This window comes from Ovis aries, chromosome 1, assembly GCF_016772045.2.
Source record: "Ovis aries strain OAR_USU_Benz2616 breed Rambouillet chromosome 1, ARS-UI_Ramb_v3.0, whole genome shotgun sequence".
NCBI classification, from domain to species: Eukaryota; Metazoa; Chordata; class Mammalia; order Artiodactyla; family Bovidae; genus Ovis; species Ovis aries.
In genome coordinates this window covers 88,317,131-88,343,181 of record NC_056054.1, presented here as the reverse complement: position 1 = coordinate 88,343,181, position 26,051 = coordinate 88,317,131, and the positions used below count along the sequence as shown (strand labels likewise).

Below are 26,051 nucleotides of genomic sequence, written 5' to 3'. Positions count from 1 at the left end.
ACAGACGCTTGCCACAGGCAGGTGTCTTAAAATTTTCTCACTCCGTAAGTTCATATGACTCCGAAAGAGCCCTCCAATGTCTTTTAAAGCACGGGCGGAAAAGAAAACAGACCAGCGGCAAATACAAAGGGAGGAAATTTGCGATTGCCCCGGAAACATTTTATTTTGCGTAGGCATCTGGAGAATTTTCTTCTGCGATTCGTTCCTTGATCCGGAAGAAGAGATGGCAGACAGCACCTTTGATTGGATCGCAGTATAAGGGCGGGGCGCTAGCGAGCCAGTCATCTTGGTGACCGGATGTGACGATAGCGGAAGCTGGCAGGCTGAGCTTTGCTAGCTGGCGGCTTTGGTGGGCGGGGTCGGTCGGGCCCTGCTGGCTCGGTTGTTCACGGCTGACCCGGCATCCATAGGGGCGGTGCCACTAAGGCCACGCCTCCAGCGCTGACTCCGGGCGGCTCTGGAGCGAAGTCCCTGGCGCTGAGTGGGTGGAGACTCGAGACCCTTCTCTGAGAGGCTAGAGACGGAACCGCCCCTTCAGTCTCTTCTACTCTTCCGGTTTTTGGTGGCTACGCCGCCTCCCTCCGGAGCCTGAGGATACGCCCTCTAGAGAGCCTGCCGTCTCTCTCCTTTCAGCTTCGAACCCCTCTGTGCTCCGGGACAACTCCAGCCCAACATTCTCTCGCTCTCGCTCTCGCTCTCGTTCTCTTCCCTTGGAGGACCTCGGCCCCGACACTGCCCCCTTTCCTGGATGTATTGGCCCCTCCCAACCCTATAAAATGTCCAATAACCCACAGAAGGTCTTCTTGAAACCTACAGAGGAAAAGTCAGGCAACGCCTCGCATTGGTAAGTACCGGTTTCTAATCTCCCTCGACCCGGCGGCCCCTCTCCTGTCTCTTAGCAGGATGTCGAGTCAGCCGTCGTTTCCTGACGTTCTGCAATTCAGACGCCTTTGATCCCTCTGTGTGAGCATTCCAGGGAAAGTGCGCGGCAGTTTGGCGCTTAGAGCTCTTAGCGCACGTCCCCCTTCAGAGTCTGACGCAGTCAGCCTCTGCCCTGGCGCCGCAGGACTCCATCGTCTGAATTTCATAGGCTGACAGAGTAGATCTCCATGGGAGAGGAAAATCAACATGGCCGGCGCGCCTGTATGACCAAAACCTTCTGGAAGATTCTCGCGCACTCGCAGAAAAACACGCAGCAATGAGAGCGAATTAGCAAATGCAGCACAGGTGGCGCTGGATCGTCAGGGAAAATATCTGTAATGTAAGAGTTTGTGGGAAGGAAAGGTTGTTGTTGTTTTTGGTAATTGATAATATAGAAACTGAAAAGTTGTTTTAGAATAAGGGAATCAATTTTTTTAAATTTGTTCAAATGATAGCTTTATTTGAAGATATTAAAAAATGAAAGAGGAATTATCATGTAAAATCCTTTGGAACAGCATATTTGAAGAAGGTATAATGAGAATGCCATCTCGAATTGGATGTGTATGTAGAGGAACTACATTTGTCAGAGGTAGATTGCTGTACTTCTTAGACACTTGTTTGTAAATTTAGGCAATAGTGTATCACTAACTCATTTTTTTTAAACATTATTCAAGATGAAATAAAACGAACAAAATTGTAAGCTAAGGTAGAATATTTTAAGTTAAACTATCCATGGTTTGTGAGTATCTAATAAGTGGTGAGAAAAAAGGTTGAGTCCTTGTAGAAGAAAATGTGAAGAAGAAATCATAGAAATGGAGATGTAAAAATCATGGAAGAGCATTTATGTTTGAAGAAAACCAGTATCACTACGTTTAATCCTTGATTTGCTAGTTACTATTTGTGAGGCCGTGACTTGGTTTCCAGTCTGTAAGTAAGAACACCCAGAGGTATTTTAAGGATTAAAAGAATGAATATACTAAAATACTTAGTGCAGTAAAAATAGAAAAGCGTTGTTTAAATGTTAGCTATTATAATTTTAAGGATACGATTTTACTTCTGTAAAAATTTTAGCCCAGGAAGTAGGTAGTTATGAGTAGATATGAAACCTGATTGTGATAAACACTTTTAAAAAGCATGCTTAATAATCTAAAATGAAATGGTCATCAAAAGTGATTACCTAAAACTGCACTGAAAACTGCCAAGAAGGAGCCATTGTATTTCAGGTCAGAACAAGAGCCAGCTTTTGTGCATGTACGTTTTTTGTTGGTTTATTTTTGGTGGAAGTTGAGAGGAAAGTCAGATAGTGCCTTGTATGGATACGCAAAAATGGAGCTAGTCTTTAATGGTTGCTGATTTCTTCTATCTTGTTTCAATACCTGTATATTTGCTAACGTTTGATTTATCCTAGTTTAATACAATTTGTTTTAGGGTTTCATTCTTTTTAAATACCGGAAATTAGAGTAAGAACCTTACTTTTTGTTTATTGTGTACTTTATTATCCTGTTTCTACTTTTGGCTATATTTTAAAACATTGCAAATTGAATTATGTTTTCTACATTTATCAATTGTTTGGAGTTAATTAACTCGCTGGTTTAGGCGTTATTTTTATCATCTTTGAATGCATTTTTCTTCAAATCCTTGAGGTTTTAAATCACGTATTTGGGACATTTGCCAGATGCCTTTCTGAAGCTCTTTGACATTTATTTTGGTTACTGTTTGCATATTTGATTCTGTTGTTTTATAATTAATCTGCAGGACATTCAAAGATACTTTTGTAAATACGTGGATTAATGTCAGCTCTTTAGTTTTTTGGAAGCTTCATGGTCTTATATATCTGATAATATTTTTATTGTAAAATCATTTTTATAAGCTTAAAATGGTTATATGATTTTCTTATTTTCTATGGATACTTGCATTTTTCTTGAGTTACCTCTTTCCTGCTGTAAAAGCTTTCAGTAATGTGATACAGAATGTTGATTGCTTTAAAAGTATCTCTCTAATTCAGCAGGGTATAAAATGTAAAACCCAAATTTAATCTTATAGTACAAAGGAGAAATCTGGAAGATATCTGTGATAGTAGGCATTAAGTTTATTTAGATTTGGACTGTATATGTAAAGAGCAAAGCTGGAGTCAGAATGGTACAGTTGAGGTACAAAGACCTTGGTAGAGTTGGAGAAAGAAGATAGTTACAGAGACCTAGATTCATGTTCTAGTTCATCACTTAGTATAGTTAAAACATTTGGTTAAAAGCTGTTCACTGAGTGCCTACTGTGTGACAGACTGTACCAAATGGAGAGACTGATTGAAGAATAGGCTATGGACCATGCCCATGAAAAACATTAACATCTAGGGGGAATTATAACATAATACATTTGTTAATAATAATATGTACAGGATGATCCTGTGAGGGCATAGAGAAAGGAAATTGTGGGAAAGGTTTCTGGAGTGGCCGAGTTGGGGAATATTAAGTATTAGCTGTCCAATTAAATGATGAATGCCTATACCCAGGCAGAGGAAATTGATATTTTTTAAAAACGCAGTATGATGTATTACTAGTAATTGATATTTATTGTTTGAGTCTATACTACAAGCAGGATAACTAGATAGCTCATAAGGATTTGATGAAGAGATTAGACTTCTCTCCATTGGAGACCCTTCTGAGGATTTTAAGAAAGGAACTGTTACAGTCACGTGTCATTTTAGGTAACTGATGACTGTGGATTTGAGGTGCCGAGTCAGACGAATAAAGATTGTATTTCAGTTGTCCTTTCAGAGATTCTGAAAGCCTGTGCTAGAATGTAGAGCAAGGGTTGGATTCGAAGAAATAAAGAAGGGCAAATGGGCAGATCTTGTCAGTGAATTGGTATGAAGAAAAGTGGGTCAATTATGATGCCAGTTTTCTGGGCAGATACTGGCAAATTAATTGAGATGAGGAATACGCCAAGAAAGCAATCAGTGAGATATTTGAATCTGAAATTCAGGTAGAATCAAAGCTGGAAATTTGAGAGTCAGAGTTCACAAAGAGACTTGTGAGTCATCAGCTTAGAAGAATTATAATAAAAGCCTGTGATAATATATCCCACAATAATAAGAGTTAGGATGCCATGTGATTGGCAGTTGGCTTCTATCCGCCTTTGACCCTTTGTTCTTAAATAGGGAACTAAATGGGTGTCCTCAGCAGGGGACTTGGTTTGGTTATAAAATGTTCCCTTGTCAGTTTGATGTGCATGTAGTTTTGTACTGTGTGTTATTATCTTTGTTTATGTGATTTGAGTGTGTGTGTGTACGAGAGAGAGAGACATACTATACTGGTTAAATGAAATCTATTTCTCATTAATACCTCAGTTTATGCATGAATTTTGAGGACTATATTATATTGAGGTTATGCTAAAGTAAATACAAAAGAGTGAATGGGATTGCCCAAGAAAGCATGTCATTCTGAATACGTTCTTTAATATTACTAAACTTCCATTTTCTCAACTATAAAATGGGAATGGCAGTACCTACCTTGTTGGACTGTTTATTAGGATTAGAGTTAATGACAACTGTTTATAACAATATCTGTTATGCATATGATGTCATGTGAAATATATTATCATATATGTTACTACATTATATACTTGTATATATTATGTGTGTGCATAATAGAGAATAATACCGAGATTGTCATAATAATCATAGAGAATAAGTTGGAAAAAATCTCTTAGCAGTCGAAAATTTTGTGAAATTATCTACAAAATGTTTATTAACCTACAAAAAAATTTTTAAATAATTTATTTTTGATTGCACGGGGTCTTTGTTGCTGAGCATGGGCTTTCTCTAGTTGCAGTGATCAGGGGATACTCTGGGTCATGGTGCACAAGCTTCCCATTGTGTTGACTTCTCTTGTTGCTGAGCACAGGCTCTAGGCACATCATTTTCAGTAGTTACACCACAGGGGCTCATTAGATGTGGCTCACGGGCTCTAGAGTATGGACTCAATAGTGGCACGTGGGCTTTAGCTACCTGTGATGTGGGGAATCTTCCCGGACCAGGGATCAAACCTGCATCCCCTGCATTGTCACGAGGACTCCTATCCACTGTACCATCAGAAAAGTCCTAACCTGCAAAATTTTTATGATTCCGTATCAAATCTGTAAATGCTTCATTCAAAATGAAAAGTCAAAAATGTCAAAAGTTATATAGTGTTTATTTAATATCTTTTATTAAAGTTTTCACATTTTCAAAAGATTACCTGATTCATTTACTTTATCTTGGACAGCAACTATAATATTTTAATGGAAGATGATATCTAGCATGTATTGGGAGCTTATCAGGATCTCAACCAGTTATAACAAAACTTACAAATAAAGAGAGATTTGAAGAAATTAAGTAAGTTTACCAAAGTCAATTAATAATTAGGAGAGCTAGGATTAGAAGCCAGTAATCTTCTAATGCATTTCTCTGTTCTCTTTTAAAGTCTTAAACTATAACTTTCCAATGTAATTTCTCAGTTCAAATCCTAATTGATTTAAAGTAATTAGCATGTTGATTATTCTTTGTTTAAGTGGCCTAACCAGAGCATGGGATGCAAAATCTGGCTCTAGTTTTAGTTCTAACTTTAGCTAGAAGAATATAATCTTTATTATGTTAAATGGAATGTCTCTTCTGTATCTGAAAAAAATGTATAGTGATTGAAGAAGTATGAATTTCATCCTGGTTTATCACTTCTTTCCTTAGCATTCTGCATTTCAGTTTAATCTTTGTAACTCATTCCATTTATTATTAGGAAATCATGGATTTTTTAAAAAATTACAGCTTGTAGGATTCAGTTTAGCTAATATTGTTAACAGTGTGCCAGTTGCTCTATTAGGTTTAGAGAACATAGATATGAATAGGTCTCTGGCAGATCATATAAATCTCTACTGATATACTGACATAGAAGAGACTGTATTTTCCATCCGTTTTTTGAGGGGAAGTGAAAAAGAGGGAAAAACTCTGGATTCGATTTTAAAAGAGTTTGTATAGTATAAATATTTTTTATAAAACGAATACAAGGGTCATATAATAAAGTATGTGAATGACCTGTTGGAAGCCTGTGTGATTTGCTTAACTACTGTGCTAATTAAAATGTGTTTACGTGTGTGCTAAGTCACTTCAGTGATATCTGACTCTTTGTGACCCTATGGGCTATAGTTGGCCAGATTTTTCTGTCCATGGGATTCACCAGGCAAAAATACTGGAATGGGTTGCCATTTCCTCCTCCAGGGGGTCTTCCTGACCCAGGGATCAAACCTGCAACTCTTACGTCTTCTGCATTGGCAGGCAGGTTGTTTACCACTAGTGCCATCTGGGAAGCCCTTAAAAGACTACATGTTAGTTGCTCAGTCATGTCCCACTCTTTGGGACCCCTTGGACTGTAGTCTGCCAGGCTCCTCTATGCATGGAATTCTCCAGGCAAGAATACTGGAGTTGGGTTGCCATTTCCTTCTCCAGCGGATTTCCCTGACACAGGGATGAAACCCAGGTCTTCTACATAGCAGGCAGATTCCATAGCATCAGAGCCACGAGGGAGGTCCAAAATGTGTTTTCCACTATGCAAATAATTAATTATAAAAGCATGGATTCTGTTCTGTTGAAACTTCTAAACTGTTAGTCAGATATTACTGACAGATGAAATACATTAACTAAACAATACAGGTGTTGAGGCATTTTAATATGTTTGAAATATTTCAAAGAGTTGTGTTATTTTTTATATAATTTTGTTAGGGCCTTCTGTGCTAGTTATTGGAAGAACAATTACAAAATAAATGATATAGTCCGTGACCATAAGGAGTTTCAGCCTTACTGAGGAAGACAATAGTTTACTCATTTTTAAAAATTAGCTAATAGATTAAAGACAATACAGAAGGCATTATATAACTCCCAGCATTAATGGCAACAACAAGAGTGCTTTAGGGATTCCAAGTTGGGAGAGATTAATGTGAGTTTGAGTGTCTAGGAGATATTTCATAGAGAAAATGGATTGGTCCTCAATTTATAACTGTTTTAAATTGTTAGAGAAGAAAAAAAAAAACTTTAATAGAGTAAATATTGTACATGGGACAATCCAGAATAGTAGAGACCTTTATGATAAGACCAGAGATTTTATGTTGAGATGTTATAGGAGATTTGTTGGGACTAGGTTGTAGATGATTTTAACATTAAACTGAATTGGCAGTCATGAATTACTGAAACTTTGAGCAAGAAGGTAACAGGATGAAAACAGTGATTTAGTCTGCTAGAGATACATGATAATAATGGCTTCAGTCAAGCAATCTAGGTTAAAAGTCAAAGCCAAAAAATATAGGAATGAGATAATGAGGACAGGACACAAGGTGATACAGGTCTGATCTAGGAAGTAGAAGTAGCGAAGACGAAGAGAGAGAATATGACAAAGATATGTTAGAAAAAGGGGAAAAATATGGACTTGGTGATCCATTCAGTATACATTTATTGTATGTTTATCCTTTGTAGGTATCTAGGTATCTATACAAGGTATTTTTAGTGAATTAAAGGTGAATAAGGAGAGTGGTAAAGATGGAGCTGACTAGGTATTTTAAGACCTAAGTGATTTGGAAAATAATATGCTGACACATGACTGGATGATAAGAAAGTATTAGTTTTCAATACAGAGTAATTTTAACTTTAATGGTTTTAAAAGTGAAAATATTTGGTCAGACAGTACAAATATGGAATTGAGATAAATATTAAGGAATAGGAATAAATAGAGATAAATAATAGAGTCATTATTGCAAAGGAGATAATTCGAGATAATAGATGAAGCTTTGAACTGTTACCTTGATGCAGTCTTTATGGAAGAATGCCTTTAAAAAGTTTTTTTTTTTTAATTGAAGTATGGTTGATTTACAAAGGAATGTCTTGAAAGAAAAATAGTCAAGAACTGTACTTTCAGGAGTAGTCATAATTGGATGCTTAAAATGCAGAAAATTAATACGAAATAGAACAGTAAGAAAGACAAAAGAAATACTGTACACAATGGAAACGGTGTTAGGAAGAAGTTCCAGATAGGGAGATAATTAGCTACCAATGTTAGCTTCAGCAGAGAGCACCTAGGAAATGAAGACAGAGTAAGCCAGATTTAAATGTGAGGACATATTTTATAATCTTTGAAAATAAGGTGTAGTAGAATATGGGGGAAAAAAATAGATTGCAGAAGACAGTGAGCTTCAAGTCAACTTTCTAGCGTATCAGCAACAGAAAGTTGGTAGATGGTTTTAACTGTGGTTCATTAACAAATGTACCAACTTCCTGTCACTGAATGTAAGCACCCACATCCTAATCATCTCTCTAATCCAAATGACTTCAGCATCTATATGAGTAATCTCTTTTGTCACCTGGTCTTTCAGTTCATAGATCTGTTTCTTCAATGTTTTCTCCATTCTATCACCATCAATCCACTTCTGTAGTTGTTGTTATCAGATGAAATTGCTGCATTTACAAAATTCTTGGTTTTAGGCATCCTGCTTTCCAAACACCAGTTTCTGTGTTTTAGCTTAGTTGTTTTAAGTACTCCCACGCTGACTTTTTTATCTGGCCCTTCAGTCCATTCCCTTTATTTTCTCCCTATGAAAGTGAAAAAATGAAAATGTTAGTTGCTCAGTAACGTCCGACTCTTTGCAACATCATGGACTGCTGCCTGCCAGGCTCCTCTGTCTGGGGAGTTCTCCAGGCAAGAATACTGGAGTGGGTATCCATTGCCTTCTCTAGGTCTTCTCATCTAGGGATCAAACCCGGCTTTCTTGCATTGTAGGCAGATTCTTGACTATCTGAGCCACCAGGGAAGCACCTTTCTCCCTAGATGTTAGCCTTTTATCTTCTCATTTTCATCCCATCCTGAAGAGATTCTACATTTCATTATTTGAAAAAAATTTTCAATACCCTAAAATCATTTGCTCCTCTTTGATTTTTGTTACACCCTTCTGAAGCCACTGCAACCTTGGATGAACTTAGTGATAACACTTTCTCTTTGGCTATACCTGGTAAAACAAGGAGACTAACCAGTACAGTTGCTATCACTGTAAATTAATGATCGTTACCTATCTCTCTGGGCCATTTACAGTGTCTGATGATGCTGATATTTTCTAAAGTCAGCTTATTCTTGCTAAAAGACTGTTTTTGCATCTTTTTTCTTTTTTTTTTTCCCCTAGCTAAGTTTTTCTCATATTGTATTTGTGTGTGTGTGTGTGTGTGTGTGTTTAACTTTGCAATATTATATTGGTTTTGCCATACATCAACATGAATCTGCCACGGGTGTACATGTGTTCCCCATCCTGCAACCCCCTCATACCTCCCTCCCCATACCATTCCTCTAGGTCATCCCAGTGCACCATCCCCAAGCATCTAGTATCATGCATCAAACCTGGACTGGCGATTCAATTCACGTGATATTATGCATGTTTCAATGCCATTCTCCCAAATCATCCCACCCCTCACCCTCTCCCACAGAGTCCAAAAGACTGTTCTATACATCTGTGTCTCTTTTGCTGTGTTGCACACAGGGTTATTGGTACCATCTTTCTAAATTCCACATATATGTGTTAGTATACTGTATTGGTGTTTTTCTTTCTGGCTTACTTCACTTTGTATAATAGGTTCCAGTTTCATCCACCTCATTAGAACTGATTCAAATGTATTCTTTTTAATGGCTGAGTAATACTCCATTGTGTATATGTACCACAGCTTTCTTATCCATTTGTCTGCTGATGGACATCTAGGTTGCTTCCGTGACCTGCTGCTGCTAAGTCACTTCAGTCGTGTCTGACTCTGTGCGACCCCATAGATGGCAGCCCACCAGGCTTCTCTGTCCCTGGGATTCTCCAGGCAAGAATATTGGAGTGGGTTGCCATTTCCTCCTCCAATGCATGAAAGTGAAAAGTGAAAGTGCAGTCTCTCAGTCATGTCAGACTCTTCGCGACCCCATGGACTGTAGCCTACCAGGCTCCTCCGTCCATGGGATTTTCCAGGCAAGAGTACTGGAGTGGGTTGCCATTGCCTTCTCCATGCTTCCATGACCTGGCTATTATAAACAGTGCTGCGATGAACATTGGGGTACATGTCTCTTTCAATTCCTGGTTTTCTTGGTGTGTATGCCCAGCAGTGGAATTGCTGGGTCATAAGGCAGTTCTATTTCCAGTTTTTTAAGGAAGCTCCACACTGTTCTCCATAGTGGCTGTACTAGTTTGCATTCCCACCAACAGTGTAAGAGGATTCCCTTTCTCCACACCCTGTCCAGCATTTATTGTTTGTAGACTTTTTGATAGCAGCCATTCTGACAGGCGTGAAATGGTACCTCATTGTGGTTTTGATTTGCATTTCTCTAATAATGAGTGATGTTGAGCATCTTTTCATGTGTTTGTTAGCCATCTGTATGTCTTCTTTGTAGAAATGTCTGTTTAGTTCTTTGGCCCATTTTTGATTGGGTCATTTATTTTTCTGTAATTGAGCTTTGGGAGTTGCTTATATATTTTTGAGATTAATTCTTTGTCAGTTGCTTCATTTGCTATTCTTTTCTCCCATTCTGAAGGTTGTCTTTTCACCTTGGAGTTTCCTTTGTTGTGCAGAAGCTTTTAATTTTAATTAGGTCCCATTTTTTTAGTTTTGCTTTTATTTCCAATATTCGGGGAGGTGGGTCATAGAGGATCCTGCTGTGACTTATGTCAGAGAGTGTTTTGCCTATGTTCTCCTCTAGGAGTTTAATAGTTTCTGGTCTTAACGTTTAGATCTTTAATCCATTTTGAGTTTATTTTTGTGAATGGTGTTAGAAAGTGTTCTGCTACTGCTAAGTTGCTGCTAAGTCGCTTCAGTCATGTCCGACTCTGTGCGACCCCATAAACGGCAGCCCATCAGGCTCCGCCATCCCTGGGATTCTCCAGGCAAGAACACTGGGGTGGGTTGCCATCTCCTTCTCCAATGCATGAAAGTGAAAAGTGAAACTGACAGTGAAGTTGCGACCCCATGGACTGCAGCCCACCAGGCTCCTCTGTCAATGGGATTTTCCAGGCAAGAGTACTGGAGTGGGGTGCCACTGTAGTTTCATTCTTTTACAAGTGGTTGACCAGTTTTCCCAGCACCACTTGTTAAAAAGATTGTCTTTTCTCCGTTGTATATTCTTGCCTCCTTTGTCAAAGATCAGGTGTCCATAGGTGTGTGGATTTATCTCTGGGCTTTCTATTTTGTTCCATTGATCTATATTTCTGTCTTTGTGCCAGTACCATACTGTCTTGATGACTGTGGCTTTGTAGTAGAGCCTAAAGTCAGGTAGGTTGATTCCTCCAGTTCCAGTCTTCTTTCTCAAGATTGCTTTGGCTATTTGAGAATTTTTGTGTTTTCGATTTCTTTAAATCTCTCCCTATTTTTGCTCTTCTTAACAAATGATGTTACTTCCTTATTTCACAGTGAAAATAAAAGTCACTAGATCAGAATTACCTCAACCTTGTAATGCCAAAGCTTTAAACTTACCTCCAAATGTACCTATCCTCTTTTCCAATGAAAAGAGACACTTCCCCAGGTCTCTTTAAGGTTTAGTCTCTTCATCTGACTTGTGGTCTCAATTTCCTACCTCCTTTTAAACTTTACATTATTAATTATCCCTCTTTCTCCTTTATTTCCAGTCTCTTCCTTTTGGTGACTCACGTGAATACTCATGCTCAAATTCAGAGATCCTCAGCTTCCGGATCTAATGCCTGATGGTCTGAGGTGGAGCTGATGTAATAACTGATATAATAATAATAGAAATAAAATGCATGATAAATGTAATGTGATTGAATCATCCTGAAATTATCCCCCCACCCTGGTTCATGGAAAAGTTGTGTTCCATGAAACTAGTCCCTGGTGCCAAAAAGAATGGGGACTGCTGCTCTAGTTTACCTAACATTAAAAAAAAAAAAAAAATCTCCTCTTTGACCTCATTTAGTTTCCAGCTACTTGCCAGTTTTTCTCTTTCCCTTTACATCCAAAGTTCATAAAAGTGTTATCTATCCTTGCTGTTTTCATATTCTTTCTTCATATTCACTCCTACCAACTTCTTTCCACACAAAACTGCCCTTTAATGCCATCAGTGATCCTTATGCCAGTAGTTTCTGTATACATTTGTAATCTGCCTTTGATTTGGTCTCTCAGAAACTTTCAGTGGAATTACCCAGTTTTCTTGAAACTCTTTCTTCCTTTGTCTTCAATTTCCTCAGAATCTCTTGGTTTCCTTTTTACCACTCAGAGAAAGTGGGAAGTTGATGAAACATTTTAAGTAGGGAAGGACCAGCCAGCTTTAAGAGTGCTAAGTAATTTGAAGAGAAGACGATAGACTGAAGAAAAGATTGGTTGTTAAGCTACTATAACAGACCAAGCCAGAGAGACTGGAGTGGAAACAATTGATTTGGAAACAGTTGACTAGATCAAGAGAAATTTAGGAAATAATATCAATAGGATTTTGAGATAGGTTGGATACATATGGTTAGAAAGCTGGAATTACTTACTTAGATTTAGGCATCTAAGATAGTTGGGATACCATTTACTGAAGGAAGAACGCTGGAAAAGACTGTTTAGTTTTAGGTGCATTTGCGATTGTGAATGGAAATGTCAAGAGGGAAGTTGGACATACAAATCTGACTCAAAAGAGCTAAGATATAAATATTTGAATTGTTGATATATAAATGGTAATTTAAGTCATGTATATAAAATAAATCATGTGGGGCAAAGCTTATTGAGTAGGAAGAGTTCACTTTAAACTTTGTTGAATTCCAACATTTTAAGGCTGATTCAAGGATGGAGTTGGCAAAGAAAACTCAGGAACCACTACAAAGATAGAAGAATATAGTATCTAGGAAGCCTTAGGAAGAAAATGTTTTAAGAAAGGAGTAAGCATGTTTGTTGTCATACAAATAGATCATCATCTCAATGATAATTGCCTATTTACATATTCATGAACTCAACAGTTTAAGTTCTTTTAGGGATTGTGGGTTGAACTACATTGGAAGCTAGCAAACATTTTCTATAAAGGGCTAGATAGTAGATACTTAGGCTATATAGGCCATATAATCTCTGCTGCAACTACTGAACTCTTGTTGTAGCATGAGAACAGCCATGTACAGTACATAAAAAGTAGGGGTGACTGTACTAATAAAACTATTTATGGATCAGTTCAGTTGAGTCTCTCAGTCATGTCTGACTCTTTGCAACCCCATGAACCGCAGCACACCAGGCCTCCCTGTCCATCAGTGACTTTGAAATTCATAGTTTTTACATATCACAAAATATTTGTGATTTAAAAAAAAAAAATTTTTTTAAGCATTCTTAGTTTGTGTACTGCATAGAATTTTTTACTTTGATTTGTATTAATACCTGAGGCTTAAAAAACACCTTTAGGTAGTAAAACATACCTTTAGACTACTGAGAATTCTAATTATTATTTCATTATTTTTCATTCTTAATTTTTTTTCATCTGATCTTATAAGGCCGTGTTAACTGTGTAGGACATGGACTCCATACCCATATTGCGAGAATTTAGCATGAGAGACAGTACATAAACTGGTGAAAAAAAATTAAGATATGGTAAAAACTTGTGATATATATATTCCATGAAGAACATTAATAGATGTAATGTTATTAATTATGAAGGAGGAGCAAGGGTAGTTAAAAGTGGCCAGAGGATGTATCTTCTGGGAAATATCATTTATGTTGAGACTTTAAGTTACATGGGTGGATGAAGAATAACTAATTAATAACTAATAGCATGTGTGATGACTCTGATTCCCATACTAAGGGTTTAGTATTCCAAGAGCTGAAGGTTGGTTTTAGGTATATAGCTTTAGTTGTCTGCATTTAACTAATCTACAGATAATTGATTATATAATCTGATACTGGTATGTATTTATTTTTTCTTTAAAATCAGACAACCTGTGCTAAGTAGTAGCTAATAACTATCAGGATCAAAATAGGCTGTTAAAAAGAAATACTGACTTCCAGTGTATTTGATAGTTTACAGGGAATGATGTCGTTCATATTCCATATTCATTGAAAGCCATTCAGCTGAAATGATGTTGCTATTAAAATATGGATTGACAGTTGAACCTAATATGAGTAATTGCCATACCAAGAGCTATTTAGTACTAAATGTCAAACATACTGAAATCAAAGAAGAATCCGCTTCCTACATGAGTAACTCAGTTTAGTCTCCAGACATGTGATGCATGAAGGTGGTATCTTAAGAGATGTGTTGAGCAAAATAATAGCTGACAGTAGAACTTGTCATTATCAGTCGGAAGAATACAGAACAGATTAGCTAGGGAAAGAAAAGAACAAGGGAAATAGAATGACATAAATGGAGGTAAAATGAGAATCATGGTCAGTAAGAGTAAAGAAGAAGGACTAGAAGAAAGAATTTAAGGAAAAGAAGAAGGGAGAATACGTGGTTTAAGAGGAGCATATTCTAGTAGGTGAAATTTTATACAAGATAAAACCTTAGAAAAGTCTACTTTTAGTTTTAGGAATAAATGCTAGTATCTCATATGCATTGCCTAATCATATGAGAAGATCTAAATCAAAGCTCGCCATATCTTTGATTATCTCTTCTACTTCAAAATCTTTCCTTTGCAGTATTTCACTTTGAAAACTCAAAGTGTCAAGTTACATACTTATATTTTATAAATTTTTACTTTAAAAAAATAATATTTACAAATACTTGTTTTTAAATAAAATGTATATACCATGTAGTATGTTGTATTTATTTACTCAATCTTTTTTTAAGTGTTTCAGGCTGCATGTACCAAGTAGTTCAGACGATTGGCTCGGATGGAAAAAACCTTCTGCAATTACTTCCAATTCCTAATTCCTCTGGAAATCTTATGCCACTAGTTCAATCTTCAGTCATGTCTGATGCTTTGAAAGGGAATACAGGAAGTCCAGTTCAAGTTACTTTTCAGACTCAGATTTCCAGCTCTTCCACAAGTGCATCAGTTCAATTGCCCATTTTTCAGCCAGCCAGTTCTTCAAACTATTTTCTTACAAGAACAGTAGATACAGCAGAAAAAGTTAGAGTTACTTCTGTGGGAACTGAAAATTTTACTTCATCAGTTTCTAAAGTTCAGAGTCATGGTGTGAAAATTGATGGACTCACCATGCAAACATTTGCTGTTTCTCCCTCTTCAACACAAAATGATTCATCTTACATTTTAGTAAATACCCAGAGTCTCCCAATGACTGTGAAGTCTCCGGTTTTGCCTTCTGGGCATCATTTACAGATTCCAGCCCATGCTGAAGTGAAATCTGTACCAGCGTCATCATTGCCTCCTTCAGTTCAGCAAAAGATACTTGCAACTGCCACCACAAGTACCTCAGGAACAGTTGAGCCCTCCCAAATACCTACTGTTATTTATGTATCTCCTGTAAATACAGTGAAAAATGTAGTTACCAAGAACTTTCAAAACATTTACCCAAAACCTGTTACAGAAATAGCAAAGCCAATGATACTAAACACCACACAGATTCCAATGAATGTTGCTAAAGAGACACAGTTAAAAGGTGGTCAGCATTCTCAAGCTGCTCCAGTGAAATGGATTTTTCAAGAAAATCTACAGCCTTGCACTCCATCTATTGTTCCTGTTAAATCTTCAAATAATGTGGCTTCAAAGATTTTAAAAACTTTTGTAGATAGAAAAAATTTGGGAGATAATGCTGTAAATATGCCACCATTGAGTACCATCAGTCCTAGTGGGACACAATCCAAAAGTATGCCTATTAAAGATAATGCTCTGGTTATGTTTAATGGGAAAGTCTATCTCTTGGCTAAAAAGGGGACAGATGTTTTGCCATCAGTAATTGACAAACAGAATTCAGTTTCTTCTGATATTCCACCAAGAAAAGATGCATCACAGATAGTGAGTTCAAGTCCAGTCACAGAAATATCCAGAGAGGTTGTAAATATTGTTTTGGCTAAAAATAAATCTTCCCAGATGGAGACAAAATCAGTTTCAAATACTCAGCTTGCTTCCATGGCCAATTTAAGGGCAGAGAAGAATAAGAAAGTGGAGAAACCATCTCTTTCTGCCCCAAACCCACATAGTATGAACCAATCTGTTAACTACTTAAAGCAGAGTAAGACTTTATTCTCACAGCCAGTCTTACCAGATGGATTTAGTACAGGACAAAATGCCCCCAGGAAAGGAAATATCATCCAGAGCATAGAGAAAATAAGTTCCTCTGTTGATGCAACAACTGTTACTTCACAACAGTGTGTTTTCAGAGACCAAGAACCAAAGGTAATTTTCCCATGTCAGGGTGTTCTTTTTATCTTATGTATATAGAAAAATTTTCTGTCTTGATTCTTAAAGTTAGTTATCTATGATACCTCTTTTTCCCTCCTCTCCCATCCTCCTTTTCATCATATACATACCATACACACGTGAATGCTTAAGCCAAAGCTTTCATTTGAGGGAAATGTTTGAGAAGTGTAATGAAGCCCAAACAGTATTTTTCTCTTGAATCATTTGGCATGCCAAATCTTCAAAGCAAAATTAAACAAACAAATCACAGAGCAACAAGATTCAGAAGAGTTGGAGAAGGATAATGTGAATTCAAAGCTTTGTAAAATTATGTGTGTAAATATGTATATGCATGCTTATATTTGTACACATAAGTACATGTACATACATATATTTAAGAGCTTACTTTTAGTATATGAAGAGATTAATGTTACACATAGAGGAGAGCTGAGATTTGTTTGTTTGTTTTGTGGTAGGGAGCTATCTGGCAGTTTTTTAGGTAGATGGTGGAAGTGGTAGGGCTTGACTAATTAACACCTTTCATTCATATGTGGAAAAAATTTATCAACATCTTGATTGTTTTTTTTAATATACGTTTCCTTTTCCTTTTTCTAGCCCTTCTTTCTCATTCAGTTACCCAACATATCCACGTAATTATTTCAGTTCTACTTAAGATATGTGTATGTGTGACCTCTAAATATTTGTACTTAGAGGTCTACCTAATAATCTCAGTATTTTCCCCTTTTGTACAGAATTCACTGAACTCCAGGGATATAAGGAGGTAAATTCTGATTAAGTACAATTGATTAAAGGTATAAGGGTTTTTCAAAAAATGATAATTTCCAACATAATGTCATATAGATTATTTTCAACTTGTTATTAGTCTGTATTCTCATTTCATTTGTTTGAGAATTGACTACCTGTTACTTTGCTAGTACAAGAAAGTAAAATCGTAGGGGAGCATTTTGGTTTTGCCCAGTAAAGTTCAGCTTTTCAAGTGTGGGTAGTAATGTAAGAGTAATGCAATCCAACCATTTAGGACTTTAAAGCATGGCATTTTAAGTAAGATGAGGTAATTAGTTCCTAGTGTGATAAAATAGCTTAAGTAATTGGCAGTATTGTTTGTGTGTTTTCTTTTCCTATTTCCAGATCCAGAATGAGATGGCATCAACATTAGAAAAAGTTACTCAAGAAAGAAATGGAAAGAACAGTTCTCAACGAAGAAGCAATAAGGCGTCATATCTGAAGAGTGATGCTGAACTTAAAAAGATATTTGGTATCACTAAAGATTTGAGAGTGTGCCTTACTCGGATTGCTCAGCAGTTGGGCTCTGGAGAAGGTTTTGATTCCTTTAGCCCTTTGGTGAAGAGTGAAACTTACAAAGAGGCAGAGTTTATAGTGAAGGAGGAAGGGAGAAAACAGGTAATAGATTTTAAAGTATCCTTTGTAAGTACTCCAAAGATACATGAATGTATTAATTTTCTTGATTTTTATTTTTTAGTCTTATGCATTAATATGATAGTTCTTACAAATATTGTCTATATGTATTATACCAAAACATATAAGAAAATAAGATATGCACAGGTAAAAAGATATCCCCAGTTAATTAAAATGTTGTTTAGGGAATTCCTTGGCAGTCCAGTTGTTAGGACTGCCATTCACACTGTCGAGGGCCCAATCCCTACTCAGGGAACTAAGATCCCTCAAGCTGCACAGTGTGGCCAAAAAAATTTAAAAAGGAAAATAAATGACAGAAATGTAGGGAAAATATAAGCATGTAGATATTCACTACAGTATTGCTTTTAATATAAGCCTTAAGAGAAATCTACACAATAATGGTGAACCAAAAAATCCCTGTAATTTTGTCTACTGTCATTCTACTTATAAATGCTTCCTTATTTTTTAATATTCTGAACTTCAGATCAGAAACCAGTCAACCTTTCCCAGTGATAATCTTTCATACATGCCTACTGTGCAGGTGAAAAAAAAAAAATGTTAAATTCTATTTCTTAGGCTCTTCACAAACGATTGTTAGGCTTTTGTAGTAGATCAATATAGCTTCTGATAGTTGACTTAAGCAGGAAAATAGGCAATTTATTCTCAGTGAGTATCATTGGGACATTGCCATTCACTTTGATACCATACAGTGACAAACATTACTTTCTCCCTGTAGTTCTCAGTAGTTTTGTTGAGTTGAATTTAATGGCTAAATATTTGTAATTGGACATATTTTTAAATTCAAGAGCACAGTATATATTCAGCAATAATATTTTTCTTTTGATGTCTTACTCAAAATTGCAGCAGGGTATTGATAAGAAAAGAAAAGCAAAAACCACTAAGAAGATGGATCACCCAAAGAAGAGAAGAACTAATAGTGTTAATAACACAACTATAAATGGAGGAACTAATGTTACCAGTTCCCAGCTCATTAGCAGTATTTTACCAACTTCAGATGTGTCAGACCATAACATCCTCACAAACTGCAACAAAACCAGAGAAGAAAAGAGAACTGAGGTAGAGCACTGTACTCATGGAAACCAAGCAAAAGGCACATTGAGCTCAAGTACAGCTTTTGAACAAAGCCATTCCTTTAATGAAAGTTATACTGAAGATATTTTCCCAATGACACCACCAGAGTTAGAAGAAACCATTAGAGATGAAAAGATAAGAAGACTTAAGCAAGTGCTGAGAGAGAAAGAAGCTGCTCTTGAAGAAATGCGTAAGAAGATGCATCAAAAATAGTAAAATGGCTGTTCTTAAAGGCATCAGTGAAATAGCTGTGTTTTTCATATACTTTTGCATTAAGTTAGTTATAGGACATTCTGAAAGTGTTTTGGAATGTAAAAGTTGTCTTTTCATCAGCTGATTGTAAAATTTTATGTAAGAAATACAGAAAAGGTTAACTCACATTTGACTTTTATGAATAACTCATAGGATATCTGAATCTTTGTCTATAGATACCTTTTTTTGGAAGGAAAAATTTTCTATTTTTCTATTACTTCAACTAGAATTCCCTAAGTTTGAATATTTGTTATTGTTTGTATGTTTAGCTAAATTGCTCAGATGTTATTCCAACAATAGTTAATTATTGTGTACTTTTAAAATTATATAATCCAAGATAGGAAATCAGCTCAAAACTTAGCTTTACCAATGGGCTTGTATCTTTATATGTCTCTTTACCCATAAAATGACGATACCTTCTACTCACTGTTGTTGTTTTTCTTAAATTTCATGAAAGAAAATTATTATAGCAGCATTATTAAAAAATTCAAACATTTTTCAAGAGTGAGGGATGTTTGTTTTGTAACTTTTACAAAGTAATTTCACATGATACAAAATGGGTTTTAGAATTCAGGCTATATAATGTATTGTTTGCTTAAAGTGGTATGTTATCTCTAGGCAAATGCATCCCTTTTTTGAAATATGTAAATATATGACTAAGATTGTGTGAAAAGTAAATCTGAACATGGCCGCATTTAATACTTTTTAAAATTGTAAAGTGTAGTTTTTCTTAATAGAGCCAGACATTTTAATATCTGGTTATCTTTGACTTGGAGAGTTTGAGAGTGGCATAGAGATAGGGATTACAGGGAAGGAGGAAAAGTTATTTTTAAGAAATGATAAAATTCTGGAAATAAGGTCAAATAAAACCTGGACATTGGCAACAAAATAGAAAGTCAGAAAATACTGAGAGGGAATAAAACAAATGCAAACTGAGTGTCAACTAGATTCTCCTGCCCCCTTTTTTTTTGGTAACAACTTTATTAAGATAGTTTGCATATTGTAAGTTTCACCCTTTTGAAGTGTACAGTTGTTATTCACAGAGTTGTATAACCTTCAACATGATCTAATTTTAGATCATTTTCATTACCACCTAGAAAACGTCATACTCATCAGCCATCACTCCCCAGACCCTTCTTTCCCCATCCCTTGGCAACCCACCAATACACTTTCTGTCTCTATAAGTTTGCATAGTTTAGACAGTCATATGCATGGAATGAACCATTCAGTATGTTTTCCTTTGTGTCTGATTTCTTTGAGTTAGTTTAATATTTTCAAGGTTCATCTGTGCTGTCACATGTATTCATACTTCATTTTTTAAATTGCTAATATTCCATTGTATGGATATACCATACTTGTTTATCCATTTGTTTGTGGACATTTGGGTTGTGTACACTTTGGCTACTAGGATGTTATATTGCTGTGTTTTCCTGAATGTTTGGGTATATGTTTTTGTGTGAACATAATGTTTTTAAGTCTCTTGGATATATACCTAGGAGTGTAATTGCTGGGCCATACCCTAACTTTGAGGAACTGCCAGATTATTCCAGGCAGATTTTCCCCCCCTACTCTACCATATTAGATTTTGTTAAGGACACCAGCGACTACCATGTTGCGAGATTCAGTGGTCAGTTGTCAGTCTTCTTATCTATCTGTGGGGAGATTAGTTCATGAATTAATTACCTCCTTAAAAAAAAAATTTAAGTTTTAAAAAAAGAAGCAGTACATGTCCATTGTGGGAAAATTGCAAATAACAATCCAAAATATTAAAATTTCACTTTCCTATCAAGCTAAAATATTAAATGTTGGAGCTTGGGGATACATAGTTAAAGGCTATCAGTAAATAGATACCATTTGAAGCCATGGGTCTGAATAACTTCACTTAGGGAAACAGACTAAACAGAGAAGAAGGTGAACTTGTGGGCTCATGTCTTAATACAATTAAAGATTGGGAAAAGGGCAGTCTCAGGTAAATTTTGAGAATCAGAAAGAATGAATTGTATTTATAAATCCTTGGATAGTGCCTGACAGCGATGTATCAGTATTTGTTAAATAAAATCATCTAAAATCATTCTAATAGACATACTGCATCCATTTTCATTTCATTTTCTTACTTTACCTCGTCCTTTAGATATTTTCTGCTTTTATTAAGGTTTTGCTGCTCATGGAATTATCAAGCGCCCATTTCTTCTGATAATAAATTCCATAATATGGAAACGTAGCTTGAATTCTTTAGAGAAAAATTCTCAAAATTTATCAAAACTAATGGTCTCAAACTCTTATTTCTCATTCTGAAATTCACTCAAATTAGGGTTTTATCTTTACCACTCCATTAAAGCTATTTTTCTCAAGGTCTTCAAATACCAACATATTGCTAAATATAATGGTCAATGCTTAGTCTTTATATTACCTGACCTGTTAGAGTGTTTGACAGTTTTTATAAGTCATCGAAATTTGACCCAATTTTCTTGGGCCCCAAAATCACTGCAGATGATGACTGCAGCCATGAAATTAAAAGACTTCTTGCTCCTTGGAAGAAAAGCTATGACCAACCTAGACAGCATATTAAAAAGCAGAAACATTACTTTGCCAACAAAGGTCCATCTAGTCAAAGCTGTGGCTTTTCCAGTAGTCATGTATGGTGTGAGAGCTGGACGGTAAAGCTGAGCACAAAAGAACTGATGCTTTTGAACTGTGGCGTTGGAGAAGACTTGCGATTCCCTTGGACAGCGTGGAGATCAAGCCAGTCCATCCTAAAGGAAATCTGTCCTGAATATTTGTAAGGACTGATGCTGAAGCTCCAATACTTTGGGCCACCTGATACAAAGAACTGACTCATTTGAAAAGACCCTGATGCTGGGAAAGATTGAAGGCAGGAGGAGAAGGGGATGACAGAGGATGAGATGGTTGGATGGCATCACCAACTCGATAGACATGAGTTTGAGCAAGCTCTGGGAGTTGGTGATGGACAGGGAAGCCTGGAGTGCTGCAGTTCATGGGGTCACAAAGAGACATGACTGAGCAACTGAACTGATACACACACTTATGTACATACCAAGCAAGATATATTTCTGTTGCTCCAAAGAGTTTCCATGTACCTGTTTAGTCAGTTTCTCGTTTCTCCATCCAGTTGGACACAACTGAGTGACTGAACAGCAACAACATTGAAATTTGCTCTTCACTCTTGCTACCAAGACATCATATTCTTAATTTCCTGCTACGTTACTGGTTGCTCCTCCTTAGTCTCTCGTTATTTTTTCCCCTCCTTCATGATATCTTAATGTTGAAGTTACATACAGCTCAGTCTTGGTGTGTCTTTGATTTTATACCTATGTTCACTTACAATAGTCTCATCTAGTTCTCATGAATTGAAATACCGTCTATATACAGGAACTTTTCTCTGAACTTCAACATTGTGTTTCCAACCACCTTCTTGATATTTCTATTTAGAAGTTCAGTGGGCATCTCAAAATTAACACAGACCAAACCCAAGTTCTAATCCACACCCACAATTTTCCTCAACCAAGATCTCTATCTCAGTTAATGACAAATCCAGGCTTCCACTTGTTCAAGTGTACACACTTGGAGTACACCTTGAGTTTTCTTTTTGTTATACCCTAATCTAAGCTTCTCTGGAGAAGGGATAGGCCACCCACTCCAGTGTTCTTGGCTTCCCTGGTGGCTCAGTTACTAAGGAATCCACCTGCAATGCAGAGACCTGGGTTTGACCCCTGGGTTGGGAAGATCCCCTACAGGAGGCCATGGCAACCCACTTGAGTATTCTTGCCTGGAGAATCCCATGGACAGAGGTCCCTGGAGGGCAGCAGTCTGTGGGATCGCCAAGAGTCAGACATGACTGAGTGACTTGAGTACACCACAGTTGAACCTTGTAGTAGACCTTGATTTTTCTTTTTCCCTTACCCTAGTCAGTTAGGAAATTGTCTTCATTTACCTGGAATCTGACCATTGTTTACCACCTGTTTGGTGACAGCCTTGCATTATCTGTCATTTGGATTATTGAAGCAACCATCTCCGTGCTTCCACCAGTGTCCTCTTACAACCTTTACTTAGAGCAATAGCCAAATAATTTTGCTAAAAGTATAAGTGCATGCATGCTCAGTCATGTCCAACTCTTTGTGACCCTGAGGAGTGGATCTGCCAAGCTCCTCTGTCCATGGAATTTTCCAGGTGAGAATACTGGAATGGGTTGGCATTTCCTACTCCAGGGGATCTTCCAAACCCAGGGACTGAATTTGCATCTCTTGTGGCTACTACATTGGTAGGCAAATTTACTTCTGCACCACCTGGGAAGCCCCAAAAGTAGAGGTAATGAGAAGAAAAAGAACCAAAAGCAGAATTAGAATGGGCAAAATATATGAACAGATAATTCACGATGAAAGATAAACAACCTTCAAATGAAAAATATTCAAATTCATTTGAGATTCAGTTCAGCTCAGTCGCTCAGTTGTGTCTGACTCTTTGTGACCCCATGAATCGCAGCATGCCAGGCCTCCCTGTCCATCACCAACTCCTGGAGTTCACTCAGATTCATGTCCATCGAGTCAGTGATGCCATCCAGCCATCTCATCCTCTGTCGTCCCCTTCTACCCCCAATCCCTCCCAGCATCAGTCTTTTCCAATGAGTCAGCTCTTCGCGTGAGGTGGCCAAAGTACTGGAGTTTCAGCTTTAGCATCATTCCTTCCAAAGAAATCCCAGGGTTGATCTTCAGAATGGACTGGTTTAAATGCAAATTAAAATTCAACATTTTTCATTGGTAAGAATGGAAAATACTTAAGAATATGGCAACACATGTTGGCAAGACTGTAAAGAAATAGTCATGTTCACATGTTGCTGATGGGACTACAAATGGATACAGTTTTTCTGGAGGGAAATTTGATGGTATGTAACAACATATGAACCAATTTTGATTCAACCAATGGGGCCAGCTCCTCCGTTTTGAGGAATCCTGAAGATATCCCTCCAACGGTATTAAAGTATATACAAAAATATATTAATTATAATAGTTTTTAATTGCAGTGTATTGCAAACAATTTAAATGCCCATTCATAGGAGAGTAGTTGAAAAAAAAACATATGTCTACATAGTGAGATGAGGAAGACCTTTATGAACTGATAAGTGATTTCTAAGACATGGGGTAATTTTTAAGACATGCTTTAAAATGGAAAAAAAAAAAAAACCAAGAGTATAGCATGTTACCCTCCATGTATCTACCCTTCATAATATCATATCTCCCCTTTGTGGCTCAGCAGTAAAGAATCTGTCTGTAATGCAGGAGACATAGGTTGGATCCCTGGGTGGGTAAGACCCCCTGGAGGGGGGCGTGGCAACCCACTCCAGTATTCTTGCCAGGAAAATCCCATGGACAGAGAAGACTGGCAGACTGTGGCCCTTGGAGTCACAAAGAGTCAGACATGACTGAAGTGACTGAGCAGGCACAAGAGCTGTAAGAAAACAAACATCTGCTCATTTGTACAAAATAAATACAAGGAGCATAAACCAAAAGCTAACAAGACAGACAACCTAAAGGAAAGGGATAGAAAGAAGAAGAGAATGGCAATAAGGTTAGCAAGAATGAAGTAGAGTAACATTTCTCTGATGATATCTTTTTGTATGATTCTTAGAATCTTGCATACTCTTCACATATCGTTAAATAAACAAATGACTAAAACACAAGCAGGAAATGACTAAAGAAAATTGGAATGCCAATACTAACAAATGAAAGTAAATGCATTGTGAAAGAATGGCATGACCATACTTAAGGAGATGGGAGAAAAAAAAATCAGCCTTAGCAACTTAGAAGCAGTATCTTCACTAGGCACAAAGCTAAAGTCTTAAGCACTGTGCTCTGGTTAGTAAATGTTTTTCTTACAGGTATATGAGTTAGTAACCCTGAAACTGCATTTGCCTACTATGCACTAGAATTGAACAAGTACATATATGTGGATAGTGAGAGCCAGGCTTCTTACTGTTACTTTGTAAAGAAAGGAAGAAGGATAAAGTCAAGCCTGTGGTATTGGATTGGAATAAGAGGCATCCACATAGATCCATGGTTTTTAGTATATAATTCAGACACATAAATATATAATATGGGCATATGTGTGGGTTAGTATACATTCATATTTCCTAACTCACTCACTGAGAAGGCCTAGAAGCAGTTGACACTCCAGAACAATGAGCACACCTAATACCAGATCTTGGTGTCTAAATGCCATGCTCCAACATAAGGAACCAGAGTTCCTTGGATAATTTGATTCCAGGGCAACCTGGAGCAAAGAAAATAGAAGATAAACTTGGGGCATTTTGTGATGTCAGAAGGTAAGGAAATGCTCCTACAAAAGATGGAGGCTTATTAGAAACAGAGAAGCCAATCTAAAGGAGCATCTAATGGCCAAAACTGGAATAATGTGAATAACAATATAATAGTGTTTGACTTTAACCCCTAGAATAGTATACTCAGGAAGTATATGCAAATATAAAAATCAAATGCATAAATGAAGGAAAAGAGACAGCTCTTCCTTACAGTTGAATTTCAATTAAATGTAGATGGAAAGGGGAAATAGAGAATCATCATTCTAAGTGCCCTAGTAATATTTGTTGCAGACAAGATTCACCAATGCATGCTAAAATTAGGGGGCAAAAGTTTGAGAAGGATTTGAAATCTCAAAATACCTCCCCAAAGATACTTATTAACCATAAGGGGAAATAATTGCTAAGTCACTTCAGTCGTGTCCGACTCTGTGCAACCCCATAGGCGGCAGCCCACCAGTCTCCCCCATCCCTGGGATTCTCCAGGCAAGAACACTGGAGTGGGTTGCCATTTCCTTCTCCAATGCATGAAAGCGAAAGGTTAAAGTGAAGTTGCTCAGTCATGTCTGACTTAGCGACTCCATGGACTACAGCCTACCAGGCTCCTCCATCCATGGGGTTTTCCAGGCAAGAGTACTGGAGTGGGGTGCCATTGCCTTCTTTGAAGGGGAAATAAAGTAACTATAATTTAGGGGAGAAACAGCAGACACCAACCTATCCAAAT

General features: G+C 37.1%; 1 protein-coding gene across 2 annotated transcripts; it reads left to right on the top strand.

Moving 5' to 3' along the window:
* Positions 1 to 332: 332 nt before the first annotated feature.
* On the top strand, positions 333 to 21,080 carry LRIF1 (ligand dependent nuclear receptor interacting factor 1). 2 transcript variants are annotated; one of them, XM_012178334.5, is made up of 4 exons: positions 333 to 844; positions 14,706 to 16,215; positions 17,368 to 17,640; positions 18,520 to 21,080. In XM_012178334.5, exons 1-4 carry the CDS (start codon positions 777 to 779, stop codon positions 18,958 to 18,960), a joined length of 2,292 nt encoding a protein of 763 aa, XP_012033724.1. In that variant the 5' UTR covers positions 333 to 776; the 3' UTR covers positions 18,961 to 21,080. The 2 variants fall into 2 exon arrangements, with proteins under 2 accessions (XP_012033724.1, XP_042108146.1); XM_042252212.2 differs by having other exon boundaries at positions 832 to 844; positions 14,714 to 16,215.
* The last annotated feature ends 4,971 nt before the right edge of the window (positions 21,081 to 26,051 follow it).

Excerpts from the sequence above, each read along its gene's own strand:
- LRIF1 (XM_012178334.5), top strand. The coding sequence starts at position 777 with ATGTCCAATAACCCACAGAAGGTCTTCTTGAAACCTACAGAGGAAAAG. Across the intron at positions 845-14,705 it reads TCAGGCAACGCCTCGCATTG|TGTTTCAGGCTGCATGTACC; the intron begins GTAAGTACCGGT and ends TCTTTTTTTAAG. Across the intron at positions 17,641-18,519 it reads AGGAGGAAGGGAGAAAACAG|CAGGGTATTGATAAGAAAAG; the intron begins GTAATAGATTTT and ends TCAAAATTGCAG.